The following is a 20,411-nucleotide window of genomic DNA, read 5'->3' on the forward strand; positions in this document are numbered from 1 at the left end:
TATCCCTTTGCACTCAGCTTTTCACAGGTAGGTAACTCTTAGGAAATGTTCTGGAGGACTCAAGCCCAAGTCCTTTTTAATTTTCCTTTTTTAATTTTTCTCCATATGAAGGTAGGTGGGTTGGTCCCCTTCATAGTGATATTGTCTTATTATTAAGACTTGAAATAGCAGATGGACCTGGAAAAAATATTCTGCTTTGTGTTCACCATAACCATAGAGCGGGCGGGCAGGCAGGCAGGCAGCCTGCCTGCTCCAGAAGCCTCTTCCAGATGCACTGTGGTGGAACTGTTCATTTTTATGCTGTTACCAGTATCACAGTGCAGTTAAAGGAAAGGCTCCCCTGCGTTCTTAGGCTACGGCCTGAACATGCTTGTTGGTTTGTAAGATCTAAGAATTTAAATACTTGAGGATTTTTTTGTTTTTGTTCTCCTTTTGAAATCCTTCAGGGGGAGAGAAGGGATGGTTTCTGAGGGGTTCTGATTCAGTTGCAGCATACCAGGTAGGTTGTCAGCATAAGCTGAAATGTGTGCATGTAAAAACTTTGGCATCCTTTTTTACTTTCCACTTCCTTCCCTGCTCTTTTTGTTCCCCATCTTTAAAAATAGAGGCCGAGGATGGTAGGCACAGAAGAAATACGGCAAAACTGTTCTGTGCTTTCAAACCAAAGTGAGTGTCATGTCCCCCCCACACCTCACCCCATCCCTCCCCAAAGAGAAGGTATCTAAGCACTGATCAATCTCTTGTGGACATTTCTGTTTTACAACCAAATTCACCAGCTTTGGAAGGAGTGAAGTCATTCTGTGAGTCCCCTTTACTTGGCTTAAATTTTACTTAAGGTTCACCGGAGCCCTGAACTTAGAACCTTNTTTTTTTTTTTTTTTTTTTTTTTTTTTTTTCCGACATAGAGATTTCACCACAGGGAATGCCCTACTCTATTGCAGCTCCTAAAAGCATCCATTTCAGGGAAAGGTACACGAGCAATATCTGGACTGCTTGCTTCCCTTTTCCATCAGGGACATAATCTCAAAATGAAAAAATAGCAAATTCCAAATTTCAAGAGTTCTTGTGGCCTGAGCACAGCTGAAATTCAGTAGTTTTTTTTTTTTTTTATGTAGCTCTTTGAATTTCTGCCTCTATGTCGTGATTCAGGTTCGTCTCTTGCTTCAGAACATGAGCAGACAAATCCTCATCTGATGCCGGTTACTGCATTCACAGTTGAAACTCATTTAGGGAAAGGGTTTTCAGTATTAAACCACAGGCCGCTTCTCCCCAGTCCCTCCCTAACAATTCATTGTGCGGACTTATTTCATCTAAAAGGTTGGTGGCTTTTGCTTGGGATCAGTGCTCTCTATATACATGTCCTTGCTGGTCTCTGAACACATTCCTGTTGCATTAAGACTTGAAAGATTTGTAGGTGTGTGATGTTCAGGCACAGGATGCTAAGAGCTATGTTACTATTCTTAGTTTGTAAATTGTCCTTTTGATACCATCTTGTTTTCTTTTGTAGGTATAAATAAATAAAAACTGTTGACAATAAGGTGTGAACTTTTTATTCCTTAAAATTTCTCTGAGTAACCCAGTATAGAGCTTTTGCTCTAAGACATTAAGTTGGGTGGCTAATCTCCTTAAACATCTAAAACTGATTAGTTTTAGAGCAAGAATGTGAATCACAAAACAAGATGAAGGGTACTTCTTGTAAATGCTTGGGTATCTAGCTCATCAGGAAAAGGGTGATCTTTGCTAATGGTGCCCCACTTGGGCCATTCCTTAGGGTTAAGGTTCTAAGTTCAGGGCTCCGGTGAACCTTAAGTAAAATTTAAGCCAAGTAAAGGGGACTCACAGAATGACTTCACTCCTTCCAAAGCTGGTGAATTTGGTTTGTTTATGGCTTGAAGTCCATATTAAAGTGAGATAGCTGGCTATAATCTTACCCTGACCAGTTTGGTCTCTTACAGTGACGTTTACTACAGGAACATGCCCATAATATAGCCCACCAGGTAGGGCGGTCTCCCATGGACATTGTTCCACATTGCCCTTTCCAGGCAGGAGTTGTGCTAATATTAATCTATTCATGGATCAGGCACCTTAGTTTCTCTTTCCAGGTAGCCAGGGCTTTAGGTTTGTATTTGGCCCCAGCTTCTTGTTACCTCTTGCGTGGGTATTGAAGGAAGATCCTGCTGATGAGGCCTAGATAGAATGACCAGTGTTTTGCTGAAATCCATACTAAGCATTTTTCTGGCTTTAATTTTAATATTTGATCCCAAGTCATGGATAGGTCACCAAGGAGAACAATCAAAATGGCTTGCTCCATGTCCTTATTAAGGTGTAGGTCATCTCTGAGGGCCCTCAGATTGGCATTGGAAGACTTAACTTCTTTCCTTTAAGTACTGGAAGAAAATGGAAATGAAGTTAGAATGTATTGTATGGATCAAAGAACTGGTTTGTAACCACATAATCCTGTGTCCACATCCAGCTCCAGGTGTTGATGTTAAGGCCATAGGGGAAAGGGTTTTCAGTATTAAACCACAGATGAACCATGGACTTGCTGACCTCCGTCTTGGTTACTGACACTCCATCCCTCTTAGGTTGTAAACTTAACATTTGGCCTCAATGTTGTATTCTACCTCTTAAACCTGGATAATGCAGCAGTTCCCTAACTAGCTAGTTCTACTGCTCTGGCTTCTTTTGACCAACATAGCAGCTAGAGGATTGGTTTTTTAAATGGCTCCTCCAGTCACTGCTCTTTTTTTTTTTTTTTTTTAAGAAATTTTTTTAGTATTTATATTTTAGTTTTCGGCGGACATAACATCTTCGTTTGTATGTGGTGTTGAGGATCGAACCCGGGCCGCACGCATGCCAGGCGAGCGCGCTACCCCTTGAGCCACATCCCCAGCCCCAGTCACTGCTCTTGATAAGTGCAGACCCCTTACCTTGGCAGCCCAGTGACCTGACTTCTCCAGTTTTGTGGATTGGATCCTGCTAACCTGCATACTTAACATTGCACAAAGCTGGCTGATGCTCAGGAGTGTTTCACCTGTATTTTCCCAACTAAGTCAAAGGTCATGGCTCTTTTGGTCTGTTTTCTCTTGGTGCAGCATACTGAAAATCCTTGCCTTCCCTATTAGACGGAACACTGCAGAGAGGAGCCCGGGCTCACCCCTGTTCCCTTGGGTATTATGGGATGAATGAGTAACGGCCAGAGCCTGCTGGACATGCTTTTCTCCCAGCACCTACCTTTGGTCACATACAGGTAGAAGAAATCACAGTAGAAGATGGTTTGCACCACTCCTGACACCACCGCAATCTGGTCATAGAAGTTCTCAGTCTGGTACCGCCTGATCCAGTTGGCCAGGTAGAGAGCCCGGTAGAGTCCCAAGAAGAACAAGTAGTGAGTGGTGATGGTCTCGGCCTCCCCAGTCTTGCTGATCATGAAGAGCTGGGGCAGGATGGCCACTGACTCCAGGTAGATGGAGAAGGTCCAGAGGATCTGAGCCCAAGAGACAAGCACAAAGGAGCTCAGCGAGGCCAGGAAAGGGCCTGTGGCTTTAAGAGATGTAAATACATGTTTCCTGGAGGGAATATGTTCAGCAAAATGGTTTAAATTCACATTCTCAATAAAGAACTAAAGGAGTGGTGCCTCTGGCTCAGGTGGAGCCCTTGCCTAGTATGCTGGGTTCCGCCCCCAGCAAACTGCACATGTGGGCTTTGAGCTTTTTCTATTTCTGGTTCTGGTGATGGAACCCAGGACCTTGCATGTGTTAGACAAGCACTTCGCCACTGGGCTACACATCCCCAGCCCCACACTTCAGTATTTTGTCACCTTTTTTTCCTATGTAAATATAATTTTGATTTTTAATATTAAGACTACAATACATAATGCTTAGAATGAGTATTTCTAAGGAACATAATTTTTAAAGGTTGCAATTTTGCTGAACTTGTCATAATTGAAGCCAGAGTTTCTCAAAGTGATCCATAAATACCAGCATCAGGATCTCAGGCTTGTTGTCCACAGATTCGTAGCCATCAGGCCAGGCACACTGGCTTAAAACTTTGGCCTAAGCTTGGTCTAGGGATCTGCCAATCCTATGTTGGACTCAAGGTCTCAACAAGCAGAAGTAGGCTGGCGCCACTGGCTCATGAGCCTCTTGGCTGCCGCAGGTGTGCCTCTCTTCTGTGGAGGACTGTGACAAGCTTGTTGCCATTTTCCAAATTTGGAACTGAACAGTCCTTGAGCAAGGGTCACAGAAGGCAAGCCCAGATGCCTCCGTGGGCCTGAGGGATGGATGCTAGGGGCACATTTGGGGGATGTGGGCTCAGAGCCTCCCTCACCTCCAGGGGTGTAAAACTGTAGTTCTCCAGGAAGGAAAGGCCAATGACGGGGACCAGAAGAAACTCCAGGCGGAATGTGTCATTCTCGATGTCAAATGTTTTCCGAAATTTCCCATAGATCATGTACACTGTGACATAAGCACAGAGGAGGAAAACCACCTAAAAAGGGAAAGAGCCGTGAGAGCCTAGGAAGCCACTCCCCAGCCTGAAGCCTGCCAAACCCAGGCTCGGTGCCTGCCGTCTGGCCAGCAGGTGAAATGTGCTCTTGCAATCCGGAATGAACAGCTTCTAACTGGGACTGAAATGTGCGGCCCGGTTGTCCCCTCCATCTGTGGAGTACTGGGCAAGAAAACAGGACCAGTATTTCTTAGGGGATGAGGCAGTGGCATTCTAGGGCTCCTAAAAAATCCTCCAGCTTCCTGGATCCGCATCGATGGCTTTCGAACATTCTCCCTCAGACTGACCTCCCTGGAATTATTTGGCCAGTGTTCCTTTAGAAAAGCAGTCTAATTACCCTAGCTGCCGCCCCGGCAGGTAACTGCATTCAGATATGTCCTCTAACCTCCTTGGCCACATGCAGACACTCAAGCGTGAATCAGAATTACCCAGATGGGTGCACACCTGCAATCCCAGCCACTCAAGAGGCTGAGGTGCTAGGATCACAAGTTCAAGGCTAGCCTGGGCAAAAAGTAAACCGGGCTGAGGATGTGGCTCAATAGGAGAGCACCCCAGGGGGCTTGTCCCAATATTGAAAAAAAAATCCCTTCGATGGGCTGCCCTGCCCCAGCCCCCAAAATTCTTCCTTTGCTTGTTAGGTCTGAGAATTTTTGTTTCCTCCTCTAGTTGTACACGATACCTTTATTTTTATTTATTTTTATGTGGTGCTGAGAATTGAACCCAGGGCCTTGCACACACCAAGCAAGTGCTCTACCACTGAGCCCCAGCCCCAGCCCCTAGGTCTGAGAATTTGCTTTTCTAAGTTTTCAGCTGATGGAGATGCTGCTGGCACAGTGGCCTAGATTTACCTGTCCTTCAAGACTCAAGTGACATAATTTCCTCTTCACTAGAATGAAGGACACTTGCTGTCACTACTGCTCCATGTGCAAATGTTCCCTGCAGCCCGGGCTCCTGTGTTCTGTAAATGTATATGTACAAGTCCTTCTCCCATGCAAGAGGGCTCACAGAGGGCAGGGTCCACCTCTGAATCCCCAGCTCCTAACTCAACGCCTGGAACGGACAAATGCTGGAAAGTGCGGATGCAGCCGTGGTCCCCTGTCTCACAGATGTGGAGACTGGCCAGTTCAGGATTCCTAGGTCTCACCAGCCATGCTAAGGGCTGGTTCTGAAGTCTCAGCCAAGAATGTCCACAGCAGATCCTTGAGCAGAGGAATGGACTAGACAAGTGGCATCTGATATTCAGGTGAATTTAATTAGGTGATTTGAAGACCCCAGACTCAGGTTCACAATGAATGAGTTCAATACTCCACAAGGAGCAGCACCCTCCATCCTACCAAGCCTTGTACCCAGACGCCTAGGAGGTGTCCCTTTGGGTTAAATACCTTCTAGCTTCTGTATATTACCTCGTAATTTTCAGAACAGTCCTGTGACATAGGTAGGACCTCCCCCCCCATAGGACTTCTATCAGATAATGCACCAACTAAAAACTACACTTCCTGGCTCCTTGGCAGATAAGGACACTCAATGGCACAGGGTGGAGTTTGGGGAAAGCTCTTACCCAGCTGGCAGGCACTCTATTATTCTATTTCCCACTTCCTTCTTCCTGCCCAGAATGCGATATAACGTGGTAGGAGCTGTGGTAGGACATGCATTCTGTGACCCCATGCCAACCTGGGTTCCAACTAGGCATCATTCAGGACTAACTACATTGCCAGACCCACTGTCAGACTAAAATGCAGAGCTTCTTGCTTTAAAAAACAGAATCTCAAGATGGCAACATTAAACCAAGTGGGGGCCCTGCTGATCCACTGCACAGGTCACACACCTATAAGCCCCAGTCACACAAAAAATGGCAGAGCAGAAAGTTGAAAGGAGCCTGGGCATCCGTGGGGCTGCCAATCCCAGCCCTGGGTTGCCTGCCCCCAGATTTCATGTTATGAGAATGAAAAAATAAGGCCTTGTGAAGATCACCCTGAAATCTGTCACCAGCACCCCAGCAGTCCCCGCCCACATTGCTGACTGCACCTGTGCTCCTTCCACTGAACTGCGCTGCTTAAAGAGCCAGGACGGTTCAGCAGAAGCAGGACAGTCCTCTCCCAACAGAAGGAGGGACACCTATGGCCAGGGCCTGGGGCATCGGGGTGGAACTGAAATGCCAGTTTCTTCTGAAAACGGGGGCACACTTCAGAGCCACAGCTTCTCCTCAGGACATTACATCCACACTGCAGCCTGCACCCTGCCCTCCCCAGTCCTCTGCAGGCATCTCCACCACACTGGGTGGCCCTCGCCCATTGCGCTCTGTCATAGCAGCCCTCTGTCTTCTCCGCAGGCACTGAGCTTGTTCCTGTCTCCGGACATCTTTGCACCAGCCATGTCTTTTGCTCAGAATCTTTCTCCTCTGATTGTCACAGGGCTGGTTCCTTGTCGTTCAGATCTCCACTTGAGCGTCGCCTCTTCAGAGAGGCTTTACCTGACCACACTCCCCAGGCTGGCTCCCTACTCGTCCTCTATCAGGGAACCATTTTTGAAACCGTTTGTTGTCAGGCAGTGGTGCACGCCTGTAATCCCAGCAGTTCAGGAGGCTGAGGCAGGAGGGTTGCCGGTTCAAAGCCAGCCTCAGCAATGGTGAGGCACTAAGCAGTTCAGTGAGACCCTATCTCTAAATAAAGTACAATATAGGGCTGGGGATGTGGCTCCGTGGTTGAGTGCCCCTGAGTTCAATCCCTGGTAATAATAATAATAATAATAATAATAATAATAATAATAACTCAATTGAAGGAAATGTCCATTAAAATATGACTAATTATTTGCATAGCCCTGTCCCTGATTAAAGCCTTTCTTATTTATGATGCCTCCCCCATGAAATGTCGGTTCCATGAGAACAGGAGCCTCGCACAGCAGAGGATGAAAAGTACAGGGCACAGACAGGCAAACAAGTTCTCTGAAAGCTCCGGGTGATCCGTTGAATTGGTTTATTCTTTTCTTTCTTTCTTTCTTTCTTCCTTCCTTCCTTCCTTTCTTTTTTCTTTTCTTTCTTTCTTTCTTTTTTTTTTTTTTGGTACCAGGGATTGAACTCAGGCACTCAACCACTGATCCACATCCCCAGCCTTTTTTTGTATCTTATTTAGAGACAGGGTCTCTCTGAGTTGCTCAGCACCTTGCTTTTTGCTGAGGCTGGTTTTGAACTCACGATCCTCCTCTTGTCTCAGCCTCCTGAGCTGCTGGATTGCAGGCGTGTGCCACTGCACCAGACGGTTTGCTTATTTTTTAACCATTATGCATAAATGGCTGATATTCATCAAACGTTTGATGTGTGGCAGGCATTTCACATTTACTGTATTTTTTATACTTGTAGATGGCTAGCATGCCTTTATTTTATTTATGTATTTTTATGTGGTGCTGAGGATCGAACCCAAAGCCTCCACATGCTAAGCAAGTGCTCTGCCACTGAGCTACAGCCCCAGCCCTTGCATTTACTTTTATTACCTAACTTAACTTCCACAAGCAAACCCTCTCAGCTAAGGACAAGTATGATCTTCATTCTGCACGCAAGGAGGTGAGCGCGGAGAGCCTGAGACCTCGCCAAGCCAGGCTGCACGGCCACTGAGCTCTAATGCCATCCCCCTCGTCCTCCCAACCCCTCACCTTCATGACAGTGTTGTAGATGGAGATGAAGTTGGTGAAGAGGTCCAGGTACCTCGTGGTGAAGACGACAGCGAAAAGGATCTGGCTTTTCCCAGAGATGCCTGCACCAGAGGGGACAGGAGACAGTGAGAACGCACATTCCCAGGCCACCCACACATGGAGCCCAGAGCCAGGGGCGTCACTGCCTGCCTCATGAAAACCCTGCCTGTTGCTCCCCAAGAGCCAGGTCACTTAGCCGAGCCCATCAGCTCACTGGAGTCCTTGTTCCTCTCATTAAGCTGAAATCAGTCTCCCATCTCCAAATAAAGACGCGAACACTGAGTTCCCAGTCCCCCTGCGTGTGCCCGCCTTGATGCTTGCTCTGGGGGTGGTGTGAGTCGGGCGGGGTGGGGGGTGTCGAGATTCCTCTCTGCTCCACCCCCAGAGCTCCAGCGACAGTCCCCCCAGAGCTCAGTCCCGGGGGCAACAGCTTACTGACTCTAAGATGCTGATTCACCAGGGAGACAGGAGCAGGCGGAGGAAGGCGCGGGCCAAGGAGCAGCCAATTTCCTTTTCCAAAATGCAAAGATTTAAAAAGCCCTTTTCCTAGTTATAAAAATTATGCCTATTTTTACTCTTTATAAAACAAAAATCAGGGGTGGGGGCGTGGTTCACTGGTAGAGCACTTGCTTAGCATGGGTGAGGCCCTGGGTTCCATCCCCAGCCTCATAGGGAGGGGAAAAAAATCCGACAATATAGAAAGATGCAAAGAGAGAGACCTCAGAGTGCACCCCAAGGATCACTGTGTGTGCACACACACCTCGTGACACTCACACACACGTGCTAATATGAATATCGGGCCTGGCAGCCGTGCTGTGTCACGGTGAAGATGCACCTGGGCCTGCTCTGCCCCACTCCAGCCAGCTCCCCTGTCCATAGTCTTCCCACGGCTCAGGGATCTGGCCCAGGAGTCCATGCTGCTCGGGGACTCTTGTGACCACTGTTGACACGTCATGGGGCGGGTCCCTGGCCGGGCCTTACTTTTCTCTTTCCCAGTCAGGCCATCAGCAGGGGAGCTGCAGCCCCATCACCTCCCCAGACTGCTCCTGCTCACATGCCTACTCTGTCCTCTCTCCGGAGCCTCACTGTCCTGGCTCCAGGACAACCTGCTGGCTTCCTGCCCCTCTGGCTGAGCCTGTCCTCACCACCTCGGCCTCACGGCCTCACGCTGCCTCCTCCCTGGCCTCTGCCATCGCAGCCATTCCTTGGCCCATCACCCCACGTGCCAAGGACTCTCCAGCACCAAGCTCCCCTCCACGTTCTGACCTGTACATTCGTCTTCCTACTCTGACCATGAGCCCCCAAACTCACCACGGTCCAGCCCAACTCCTCACCTTTTCTCAACCTCCTCCTGCTCCTTCTTCATAAACGCCCCCCACCCTCCTGCCCAAGCCAAAAACCTAGGGCTTCCCGCAAGCCTCCCTCCCCTTCGTCCCTCACGTCCAGCCACCAGGCCCAACGCCATTCCAGTGCCACTCAGATGGCCCAGCCACCATCCCTAATGACTCCCAGACTGGTCTCTCCAAATCCTCCATTGCACCCCAATTCCATTCTTCACCCAGCATCCCAAGAGCTATTTAAAAAATAAAATTCTGCTTAAAGCTCTTATGTGGCTTTGAAATGCTCTTAAAATAAAGTCCCAAAGCCTTATCCCAGCTCTGAGGTCCTGGGGTGTTCCCTCCCCTGGTCTCCTTCTCCCTCCCTCCCTCCAGCCGGGGTGACATGTCTGGATTTGATTCCGAATGGAACAAACTGTCTGGGGAGTGTGGCCTCGAGAAGCCACACCCACTGCCTCCCGTCTGGTTCCATTGAACCCCTGGACTGTGCCTCAGCTAACTGTCCCTCTGGTGCTGGACATTTTCAGGGTGGGGGGACATTTTTAATGACCAAGGAGAAACACCCCTTTTAAAGCCTCTCACATTCTGCAGGGTGTGGGGTCAGTGTACCACCTGGACCAAGCCTGGGCCTCACACCTGCGTCCAGTTAGTGTCCTCCTGTGGCCTGGCACTTGAGCACTTTGAGGGTAAGGGTCACAGTGGGGCTGGCTGTGGGCAAATGAGCCACAGCAGAGTGGTGGAGGAGACTGGAAGGCAATCTTCCCAGAGGCTGCGGAAGGCCACCAGGTCCAGAGCACTGCCCCGAAACCACCTCCCATCTGCACCTACTCCAGGCCGCAGCCTCTGTCGCGCTCTCTCCTGGATTCAGGAGACACTTGTCAGGTCCCCTCCTGAGCCCCTGCCATTGCTCCCAAGCCCAGCTCCTTGGCCTGAGAGAAAAGGCCTTTCGCATCTGGGCCTCACACTCCTGGACCCTTTTTGGGACATGCCCTGCCCTCCGTGACCTCTGTGTGCTGGTGCCCCTCGTACACTCAACACCAGCAGCTTCCTACAGAGCAGCTCCCTCCATGAAGCACAGCTTTCTGCCTTCCCCGCTCACCGGGGTACCCCTTCACCCCATTGCCAAGTGGAGGCAGCACCTCCTGGGCAGCAGGTCAAAGATGGCTGCAGGAGCCCCTGATGGCACTGGGCCCGTTTGGTGACCACCAGTCCAGCCTGGAAACTTCCAGTCTCCTGCAGGACAGCCAGAATCCTGGGCCAACAGGTGACCTCCACCCCCTCCCTGGACCTCTGCTCAAGTGGCTCCCTGCCTACTGGGCCAGGCTGGTGCCCCTCTGCCACATCACAGCCACAGGATCACCCAAGGCAGGGCAAGGCACAGGGCCTGCCTGGAGGGGCTGGGAGGGAGAGAGGAGGAGGACAGGGGAGAGAAGACCCTGAGATTGGGGACCACTCCCTCAGTGTGTCCCCTCTCTTCCCTGGTGAGGGTGGACAGAACAATGGGGGACCACCGCCAGGAGAATAGGTGTCACCTCCTCTTTCCCATGCTCTTCCAACTAGCAGGGACAATGCCAGTTGGGGGGTGGTGAGGAAGCTCAAGGCCACCCTCCCCCCACACCTCCAGGCTCTTGGTCCTTACTTTTTATGGGGGCGCTGGGAAGCTGAGCTCTTTTTGTTTCAAGGACCCCACCCCATGCCAATGTCCCCACCCAGAGCAACCTTTGTGGAGCGCCCCGCCCAAGGCAGGGGCTGGCCAGCGAGGGTCCCCCTTCCCACCCGGTCGCCCCTCACCCGCGCAGCACTTGGACCTCCAGATCTTCCCCAGGAGCAAGATCATGGCCAGGAGGTGGCTCAGGTCGCCGAGGATTCGGAACACGTTCATGGTGCCGCCCGCCGGGGCCGCGCCCGCGCGCAGCAAACTTCAGGAAACNTGTAAGATGAACGAGGGTACACTGGCCAGGGAGACCCGGGAAACTCATTCCCACCACTTCCTTCTTGGCAGGAAGGGTGGGGGCAAGGAACTTCTGGATGAGAGTCCCCTAAGTACTGTGTGGCCTGGGGGATCAGCCCCTCTCTGGGCAGCAGAATCTGCCTCCGTGAGCAGAGCAGATGAGCCAAGGGCCCTTGCTGCTGGACCCTGCCCCTCCCTGCCCCTTCCCCTACTCGGGACCCTCATCTCTCCCTACACAACTAGCCTCTGTGCACACCCACCTTTTGCCACAGATGGCCAGAGAGCCTTCCAGGATGAAAATCTGTCACTCCCATGTTCAAGACCCTCCCGTGGCCCCCCAGCTCTTCACCATGGCTCCCAGAGCAAGGTAATCCTGAGGGGCAAACTGTGGCCTGAAGATCAGCAGCGTTGCTATGCCTTGGAGCGCAGAATCTCAGCGCCTCCCAGCCCTGCAGGGTGACTCGGAATCTGCAGTCTAAAAGATGCCCAGGTGACTCAGGTCTCAACAGTGTGATGAGGAGAGATGTTATTCCCACATAGAAACAGGCACAGAGAGGTTAAATGATCTGCTTCCGGGTCACACAGACACTAAGTAGCCCTGGAGCCCAGAATCCAACACACCGTCTGACTCCAGAGCTCATGCAATTGAATCATGACATCACACTGTGGGTTACCATGACAGGTGACGAGCTCCCCGTCATGGGGGGTGAGGTGACGGCCCATTTGTCAAGGCAGGCCTCCTCAGCTTCTCAGGTGAGGGAGCTTGAGGTCCCTGAGATGATCTGCACGGTCCAGGGGCCTCTAGGAGGAGGAGCCAGGCACATCCCTGGGCTGTGGCAGGTCCTGAAAGGACCCCTCCGTACCCTACTCCCCTCAGCCCTGTCCAGATGCCTCTCCTCAGCCAGCACCCAAAGAAGGCGGTGGCTATTTAAATCCCTCAGGTGTGGCTGCGGTTCTTTCTGCCCAACCAGCTGGCATCTCCCTCTCAGCGCCCACCTCCTCCATGAGCCAGGGAAAAGCACGTGCATTTGCCATTTGGTGAAACATCTGTCCTCCCGGGAAGGGGCTCCAACCCACAGTTGGAGACTGGAGTCCTCCCCTTCCCTTTATTTCTCTCCGGAGACCACAGGGAACTGGCCGAGGCTGGGGAGGTCTGAAGTGCCACCATCACAGTAGTGGAGGGGAAAGAATCAGGCTGGTGGCCCTAGGGTGCAGCTGAGGCTTTGAACCTGCCAGGTCCCCTCTCTGGGTCTCAACTTTCCTATCTGTTAATGGGGATAATGAGAACAGAGGCGCTGCTGACTGGGTATTCGGCGCCCCTTGTACCAGGTCTCTGCAATCCCCCTCTGAAATTGATAGCTGCGTTCTGATCTGACAAGATGAGGACAGCGAGGCTCAACTTTGCTGCTTGTTCCCCCAAATTACATTAGCCTCCTCCCCAAAGTTCTCCTGCTTAGTACTCGGCCCTGCTTTTTTCCCACTCACCCCATCTCCGAGCGGGCACATTTTCAAAGCTCCCCAAGGAGAAAGGAGAAATTCTGTACTCACTTAAAACACACGCTCTAGCCCACACCAGGCCACCTCCATTCACTCCTGGAGGGTTAGGGTTAGGGTTAGGGTTAGGGGGGACCCTGATGTAGTTAGATACTGGCATGATCCTCACCCTCAATTTCCTGACACCCCGAAACGTATGTGCTATAAAATGCAATGGAGGGAGAGCAGAGAGGGACTTTTCCTTCACTTTGGAAGGACAAGGACTGTTTTCTTCTCATTGACAAAGCAAATTTTATGTTTAAGGTCAGAGTCATGGGAGAGAGACTGGGAAGGTTGCTCAACTCTGGGGCCTGGGGGACAGCAGACGTGGTGCACAGCTGCGATCCCAGCAACTCAGAGGCTGAGGCAGAAGGATCACAAGTTCAAGGCCAGTCTCAGCGACTTAAAGAAAACCTGCCTCAAAAGAAAAAAAATAATAAAAAGGGCTGGGAATGGGGCTCAGTGGTAAAATGCTCCGGGGTTCAACCCCCAGGATCACAAATAAACAAATATGTTTTTAAAAAGGTTATTACAGAAAAGCGTATTTGGAATCTTTTTTCCCTTTGTTGTATCAAATATCCTGCAAAGGGCCTCGGATTCTGCGAGGAAGGAAATGGGTGGAAAGTGAAAATCACTCGCTCAGGACACCCCACCACCAATCGCGCCTGGTGGGGCCCCTGAAGGAAGCGGGAAGCAATGGCCCAAGCCTCCGGGGCGACTCCAGGCGTTGCCTGGCCTCAGGGAGTGAATTCCGGAAGGAATGAACTCTTTCCTCCACGCAGTCCAGAGGTCCCCGCCCGAACCTCGGGCGAGTCCATTTCCTCTGCGCGGAGGTGGGCTCACAGCACGGCTCTCCCCGCGCCCCGCCCAGGTGGTCGCGAAGCTCTCCAGCTCAACACCTTGGGAGGCGCGACAGGGCCAGGCGGACCGCACTTTACGAAGCCAGACGCCAAGGTTCTAAAAGCTCTCTCCACTTTAAGCTTCCAGCACATTTATTGGAGACCAGCTGTGCCTAGCACCTTGAGGACTGGAAGCAGATGCCACCTCCCGGGACTGTTCGGGCACCTGGGGGAGGGGACAGGAGGCAGAGAGCGCCAGTACCCTGGCGTGGGGGGATCGCGGGGGCCGATCGCAGTTAAGGAAGGCGCCAGGGCCAGCGATGCCCTAGTGGGTTTGGAGAGGGTGGCAAAGCCTGGAGGAAGGGGGAGAGAGGGCCAAGCCGAAGAAACCAAGTGCCAAGTGCGTAGAGGCTCCTTAAAAGAGGCCAAGGAATGGAAAACTAGGAATGGAACCACCATTTGACCCAGCTATCTCTCTCCTCGGTCTATACCAAAAGACTTAAAAACAGCATACTGCAGGGACACAGTCACATCAATGTTTATAGCAGCACAATTCACAATAGCTAAACTGTGGAACCAACCTAGATGCCCTTCAGTAGATGAATGGATTAAAAAACGTTGGATAGATACATAGTGGAATATTACTCAGCAATAAAAGAGAATAAAATCATGGCATTTGCAGGTAAATGGATGGAGTTGGAGAAGATAATGCTAAGTGAAGTTAGCCAATCCCCCCCCCAAAAAAAATGCTGAATGTTTTCTCTGATATAAGGAGACTGAATCACAGTGGGGAGGTGGGGGGAGCATGGGAGGAATAGACAAACTCCAGATGGGGCAGAGGGGTGGGAGGGGAATGGAGGGGACAGGGGGTTAGCAATGATGGTGGTATGAAGACACAAATTGGTGTGAATATACTTTATATACAACCAGAGATATGAAAATTGTGCTGTATATGTGTAATATGAATTGTAATGCATTCTGCTGTCATTTATTTTTAAAAGTCAATTTTAAAAAAAAGAGGTCAAGGAAGCTAGGCCGTGTTATTACAGGCCGCAAGCCTGTAATCCCAGCATTTCAGGAGGCTGAGGCAGGAGGATTGCAAATTCAAGACCAGCCTCAGCATTTTAGCAAGGCCTTCAGCAACTTAGCAAGATCCTGTCTCAAAAAATAAAAAGGGCTGGGAATATGGATCANCCAGCATTTCAGAGGCTGAGCAGGAGATGCAATTCAAGACCAGCCTCAGCATTTAGCAAGGCCTTCAGCAACTTAGCAAGATCCTGTCTCCAAAAAATAAAAAGGGCTGGGATATGGATCAGTGGTAAAGTACCCGCTGGGTTCAATCCCCAGTATCCCTACCCCCCACCCGCCCGTCCCAAGGAAGCCAGGACAGTGGCACCAGACAGTAGTCCCCGCACTTGGGAGGCGGAAGCAGGAGGATTGCTTGAGCCCACAAATTCAAGACCAGCTTAGCTTGGACCACACAGGAGAGCTGTCTCACAAATAAAAAGAAGAAAAGTCGAGGAAAGAAAGATGAAAAAAAGGACCGCCAAGGTCAGGCAGGTACGTTGGAGTCTCAAGCTCTGCCAAAGCCCGATTTTCGTCACAGTTTCCACGTTGGTAAGCTGAGCATAAACCAAGGACCGACTTCCCAGGGCAACTTCAGGGCCAAAGCAAGTAGCGCCAGCGCTTTTCAAGGAGTGAATACGCAGCACCTCTCGGTCCCTTGCTCCCCTTTTACAGGAAGCTGACACCCAAAGAGGGCCAGGGGTAGGGGCCGCAGAGCCTGGAGAAGACCCGGGACTCGCGTCCTCTCTCTCCCTGCGCTCATGCCGGAGGCGGAGGACTTCAGGAGCGCGGGAAGTGCCCATCTTCATCCGGGTGGTGGTGACGGGATTCGCATATACGCAAAGATTCCAGGAGCACGAATGCCCTGCTGTTTATAAGGCACAATTTAATTAAAAGGAAAAGGACTGATAACCCAGGTCACGAAGCCCCCACCTTCGCGGCTGGCGACAGGTGTCTTTTAGAGATCCAAAACGCTGCTGTCACCGCGAGGGTGCTCAGAACCCGTGCCCGGTACCCAGAGTCGTGCGCCGAGCGCCTGGCCCCGGGCGAGGTTCCCACGGCAACCGCGAGCCGCTCTCGGGCGTCTCCTGAGTGACGAGGCGAGAGCGAAGACCCGGAGCGCGGGCTGCTAACTGGAGCCAGAGAGAGGCTGGAGAGAGATCGCGGCCGGCCAACTGAGCAGGGGAGCCACGGGCCGCCCTGTGCCCTTGCCAGGCATTCTGAGGGCATCCGGCACACAGCACCCCGAGCTTTGACTGTGGCCTCAGGCTGCTGCCTGGCGCACCTATGGTGATTCTTTCTCAGCTTTCCAGGTGGGCTTGGCTGATCCCGGTAACACTGGGCATATCAGGTGCAAGGCCAGGCCAGGCCCCTCCACCCTGGTGGCCTGCCTCCCACCCCACAGTGCAGCCAGGTGCACGGCCAGTAGGGCTGGGCTCTGGCTCTTCCTTGGTTTCTGGTTCTGGTTCTGCTAGAAACTTGCTGTGTGTTTTTGAAATCCCCTCTCCTTCTCTGGTCTCCGAGATGGGCCACCACCACTAATGTCTCAGAGTAGCTGTCACCAAGTGTGTGAAGTGATCAAGGAGTGTACTAGCAGCTTGCAAACTGTAAAGTGTTTTGCACATGTCAAGGACCGTCACCATTGGCTCTCTATTGCCACCTTGTCCTCTTCATCACCCCAGCCCCAAGGGCAGCCTTGGTGACATTCAACTGCACCGTGAACCTGGGTCTCAGAACTTCTCTCCATGCCCAGAGGTTTCAAGACTGCAGGTGAGTCCTCTGTGCTTCCCTCCCCATGGAAAGGGTCCAGGACAGCTCTCCTAAGACCACCCCCAGACTTGGAGGGATTCACAGAGGTGTGACCCTCTGTCCCCCTGCCTGGACACATCCTCCTTATTCCATGCCCTGTGTCTGGATCATAAGGTCCCCACTAAGTGGGGATGCAGAAGCCCCAGCACCTGGCCCCTGGACAGGGCCCACTGGGAAACTGAATACCCTTCCGATGCCTCGTGCCGGGCATGAGTTGGGACGGTTGTGTGTATCTGTGAATGTGTGTGTCCATGGACTGTGAAGGTTGGCTTCTGTGTCCATATGCCTGGCTGCACACATTGATGTCTGTGGGCACTTCAGATGTGTATTTGCGTGTGTGTATGAAAATGTGTGTATTTATGGTGGCGTGGAGGGCGCGTGCAGGTGTGTGTTGTGCGGGTGGCATATGTGTTTACCCGCACAGCTATTTGTGTCTCTGCTGTGTGTGTGAATGTCTAACGGGCATGTGTGGGGCTGCTTTTGCATGTGCACTGGCGTGTGAGGGTCTGTGGCCATGTGTGTGTGACAGTGTGCTGGGGGTCCTGGCTGCAAGGGCTGCAAGGGCTTCTCTCCTCCTTCTCTTCTCACCTGAGTGACCTTTGTCCCCACGGGCACACACTGGCTGGCTTCTGCCCTCTCCACTAACCTGTGGCTGCCCAGGTCTTTGGCCAGGGTGGCCGCCAGGGGCCGGGATGGGTGGGTGAGCCTGGGGCCAGGGCTCATGTGACACCCCTTCCCGCATGGCCTCCTCCCCTCCCCACAGCAGGAGCAGCAGCGGGAAAGGTTGGCGGAGGGGGGCTATTTTGGGAGCGTCTCCTTAGCAACAGCTGCCACGGCCGTCTGTGGCGGTTTTTCTATAGGTGCTAAAATATTCCACCCTGGTGACTACTGAGTGCTGGGGGGTGGCTGACGGAGTGGGCGGAGGGCGGGAGAGACCCCTACAGTCCTCCATCCCTGAGGTACAGCCTGCTGGGATGGGTCCTGGCCCATTCTGATATCCCTTTTGCCACCTCCAGGATTTAAGCGCTCTGAGGCCGGCCAGCTGTGCCCTGATCTGATTTCTCAGCTAAGCAGCTGGGTGGCCTCAGTTTGTCTCCTCTGCAGAGTGGGCAGACCGGACTTTAAGGAACTCTCTGGGCCCAGAACTGGACTTTGTGAGTCTGGCATTTCCAAGTGACCCTCCCCTCTCCTCCCCAGCTGTCTCACCTGCTTGGCCCAAGTCCCTCTGCCCTCCTGTTCTACATAGTCCTCTGCACATGCCCTCAGGACCCCTGAGCAGGCCACCGGAGTGGGCTGGCTAGTGAGCACTCGCTGGCCTAGAATGACCTGTCACCAGACTCCAGGAGTTGGGCCTGGCTCAAATCCCGGCTTGGACATTTGCTTAACCCTGACTGACCATGCCAGGCCCCTCCCTCCCTCTGGGTCTCCGCTCAGTCTCCTTGCCTGTGAAGTGAGGACATTCGTGGCCTCTGCCTCCAAGTTGTGAGGGTCCAAATGGGAGAAGGGGACGGGCTGGGGAGCTTTGGTGAAATGGAAAGAGGGACAAAGGACGTGTATCATCAAACTTCAGGGTGGACCTCACTCTCCTGGAGGTTGCCTCCACCCCCAGGATGCATGCTTCTGCTTCTGTCTTGGATGATGACGACGAAGTCTAATTGCCCCTTGGGGACCCAGACCAGCTTGTCCCATTACAGACCTGGCCTCTGAGGTGCAGAGAGGACAAGCACCTTGCCCAGGGTCACAAAGATTCTGATACATGACCCCCTTTTCCCCAGCCCACTTACACACACACACACACACACACACACACACACACACACTGGCAGGCCTGTGCACACCTGTGTCAAATCACCCCTCCTGACCTCAACAGGGCCAGAAATTCTCAAACATGGGACGGACGATGGCAAATCCTTCCTTGATCTTTAATCATCCTCAGGAGAGCTGGACCTTGTCCCTCCCACTTTACCTATGAGGAAACCAAGGTCTAGAGCACATGGCCTCAGAGGGGTCCATGGGGGAGGAGGGACCCTTTCCTGACACCCTTGAGCCTCTTCCTTCCTGGAAATGCCCTTCTTCACTCCCTCCCAGTCCACCGCCCTTGCAGGGGCTGAGATGCCCCTGGAGTGCAGCCCAGGTCCAGCAAGGGGACCTCAAACTTGTGCTGAGTGACCTGGCACTGGGGGACTGCTCCTATGGGACTAGGCACTCTGGATGCAGACCTCCCTGTCTCTCTACCTACCTCCTTCTCTCAGCTGTCTTCTTCCCTGAACCTCAGGCTCCCAGGGCAGCCCCCAGGCCAGGCCTCTGGTGAGGGGAAGAGGCTGTGGTCATTTGTGTCATCTGCATCCTCCCACTTTCAGCCCCAGCAAAGGTGCTATAGGCCCCCAGCACACAGCAGGTTGCTAAGGGGCCTAACCCCTCTTCATTCCCACAGAGGACTGCGCCAGGTAACATCAGTCCTGGCCGTCTGCGCGGGGGCACAGCGGGTAACAAGGGGCCCAGAGCAGGTAACGAGGGACGCAGGTGTGGAAGATGCCCACCCGTGGAGGTGTGCAGTACTGAAGGCTGCACCAGGAAGGAACAGTTGTGCTAGCATAAGCTGTGAGCATGAGCTGTGCATTTCTGGTGTGTCCACCTAAGCTCATTTGCCCCTGGGGGGAGCTGTTAGAGTCCCCATTTAACAGGTTAAATAAAACACTCGCTTAAAAGCACTTAGCTCCTAAGTGCTTTTGAGCCCAGGTTGGGCTGACTCCCAGACTCATTAAGCAAGAACCATACTGTGTCTGGCCCAGGGGCCAGCACATGGTGGGCACCCAGTGCTGGCTGAGTGAATGAATGAGCAGGTAGAAAATGACTTTTGCTTGGGCATCAGGAGGCCCCCGAGGGAGGGGGACTGAGGCTGGGCTTGGAGAACAGCATTGCAGGCAGGAGGAACTTCGAGCAGCGGAGAGGTATGCAGGCATCTGGTGTGTTCTACCATCTGTGGGAATCAGGGTGTGTGTGGGGGGATATGGTGTGCGGAATAAGGTGGTGCCTGAGTGTACACTATGCTGAGGACTTGGGACAGGGAGGGGAAACGAGGTGGTTTGCACATTGGTAGTTTTCTGCTCAAAACCAGCTTGGAGTAGGAGCCTCTGGGATTTCTTACCCAGCCAGTTCTCCACCCAGCTTTGGGATGCCTGACTCTCCCTCTCTGAGCAGGGGCTAGTCAGAGATGGCCAGGCTCCCAAGAAAGTTCTTCTGGAAGTCTAACCACAGGTGTCTGCTCATCCTATCACCACAGAGACAGACTCACTTTCCCTCCTGTCTCCTTGGAGAACTGGAGGAGGTGGCAGAATGGCCACCAACTAGCTAGTTCACCAGGGACCGTGGGGTGCTGGCAGCTTTGACCTGGACACACTGGTGGTGAGTCTGGTAGAAGTGAACAGATCCTCCCTGAAGACGGCTTAATTAGACAAGGGCAGTGGGGGACGGTAGAGAAGGAGACAAGTTTGGTGTGGATCTGCCACCTCTGGGTGACCTTGGGTGAGCTGACCCTCTCTGGTACTCCCGTCTCTCGGTCTGTGAAAGAGTTGATCATGAGGGTCCCTCCTGCAGGGCCACCTCGGTTTCCTGGAGCCGGGTGCTTGGGGCCCTTAACTGCAGGCACTTCGGGAAGGATCGCGGCCGACAAAGAGAGGGGCCGGC

General features: G+C 52.4%; 2 protein-coding genes and 1 long non-coding RNA gene across 3 annotated transcripts in view; 2 read left to right on the forward strand and 1 right to left on the reverse strand.

Moving 5' to 3' along the window:
- Window positions 1-1,534: 1,534 nt before the first annotated feature.
- On the reverse strand, window positions 1,535-11,479 carry Kdelr3 (KDEL endoplasmic reticulum protein retention receptor 3). The gene is made up of 5 exons (XM_015482706.2): window positions 11,319-11,479; window positions 8,152-8,252; window positions 4,330-4,488; window positions 3,235-3,487; window positions 1,535-2,387 (listed from the first exon to the last, which is right to left on the reverse strand). The coding sequence occupies exons 1-5, from the start codon at window positions 11,407-11,409 to the stop codon at window positions 2,347-2,349; spliced, it is 645 nt and encodes a 214-aa protein (XP_015338192.1). The 5' UTR covers window positions 11,410-11,479; the 3' UTR covers window positions 1,535-2,346.
- Window positions 11,480-11,486: 7 nt separating this feature from the next.
- LOC125616348 lies at window positions 11,487-13,436 on the forward strand. Its single transcript, XR_007346973.1, has 2 exons — window positions 11,487-11,968; window positions 13,276-13,436. It is a non-coding gene; the product is annotated as an uncharacterized LOC125616348 (long non-coding RNA).
- A 2,345-nt stretch (window positions 13,437-15,781) lies between these two features.
- Window positions 15,782-20,411, forward strand: part of Kcnj4 (potassium inwardly rectifying channel subfamily J member 4) — a 26,617-nt gene continuing 21,987 nt past the window's right edge. The window contains exon 1 of the mRNA XM_015482641.2: window positions 15,782-16,685. The gene's annotated coding sequence lies outside the window, so the exon portion shown is untranslated. The remainder of the gene's footprint in view (window positions 16,686-20,411) is intronic.

This window comes from Marmota marmota, unplaced genomic scaffold (genome assembly GCF_001458135.2).
Source record: "Marmota marmota marmota unplaced genomic scaffold, marMar, whole genome shotgun sequence".
Lineage (NCBI taxonomy): Eukaryota > Metazoa > Chordata > Mammalia > Rodentia > Sciuridae > Marmota > Marmota marmota.

Coding starts and splice junctions, on each gene's coding strand:
- Kdelr3 (XM_015482706.2), bottom strand. CDS start 11,409: ATGAACGTGTTCCGAATCCTCGGCGACCTGAGCCACCTCCTGGCCATG. Junction 8,253..11,318: donor GAGGTCCAAGTGCTGCGCGG/GTGAGGGGCGAC, acceptor CCTCTGGTGCAG/GCATCTCTGGGAAAAGCCAG. Junction 2,388..3,234: donor CTACCTGTATGTGACCAAAG/GTAGGTGCTGGG, acceptor ATTTTCTTCCAG/TACTTAAAGGAAAGAAGTTA.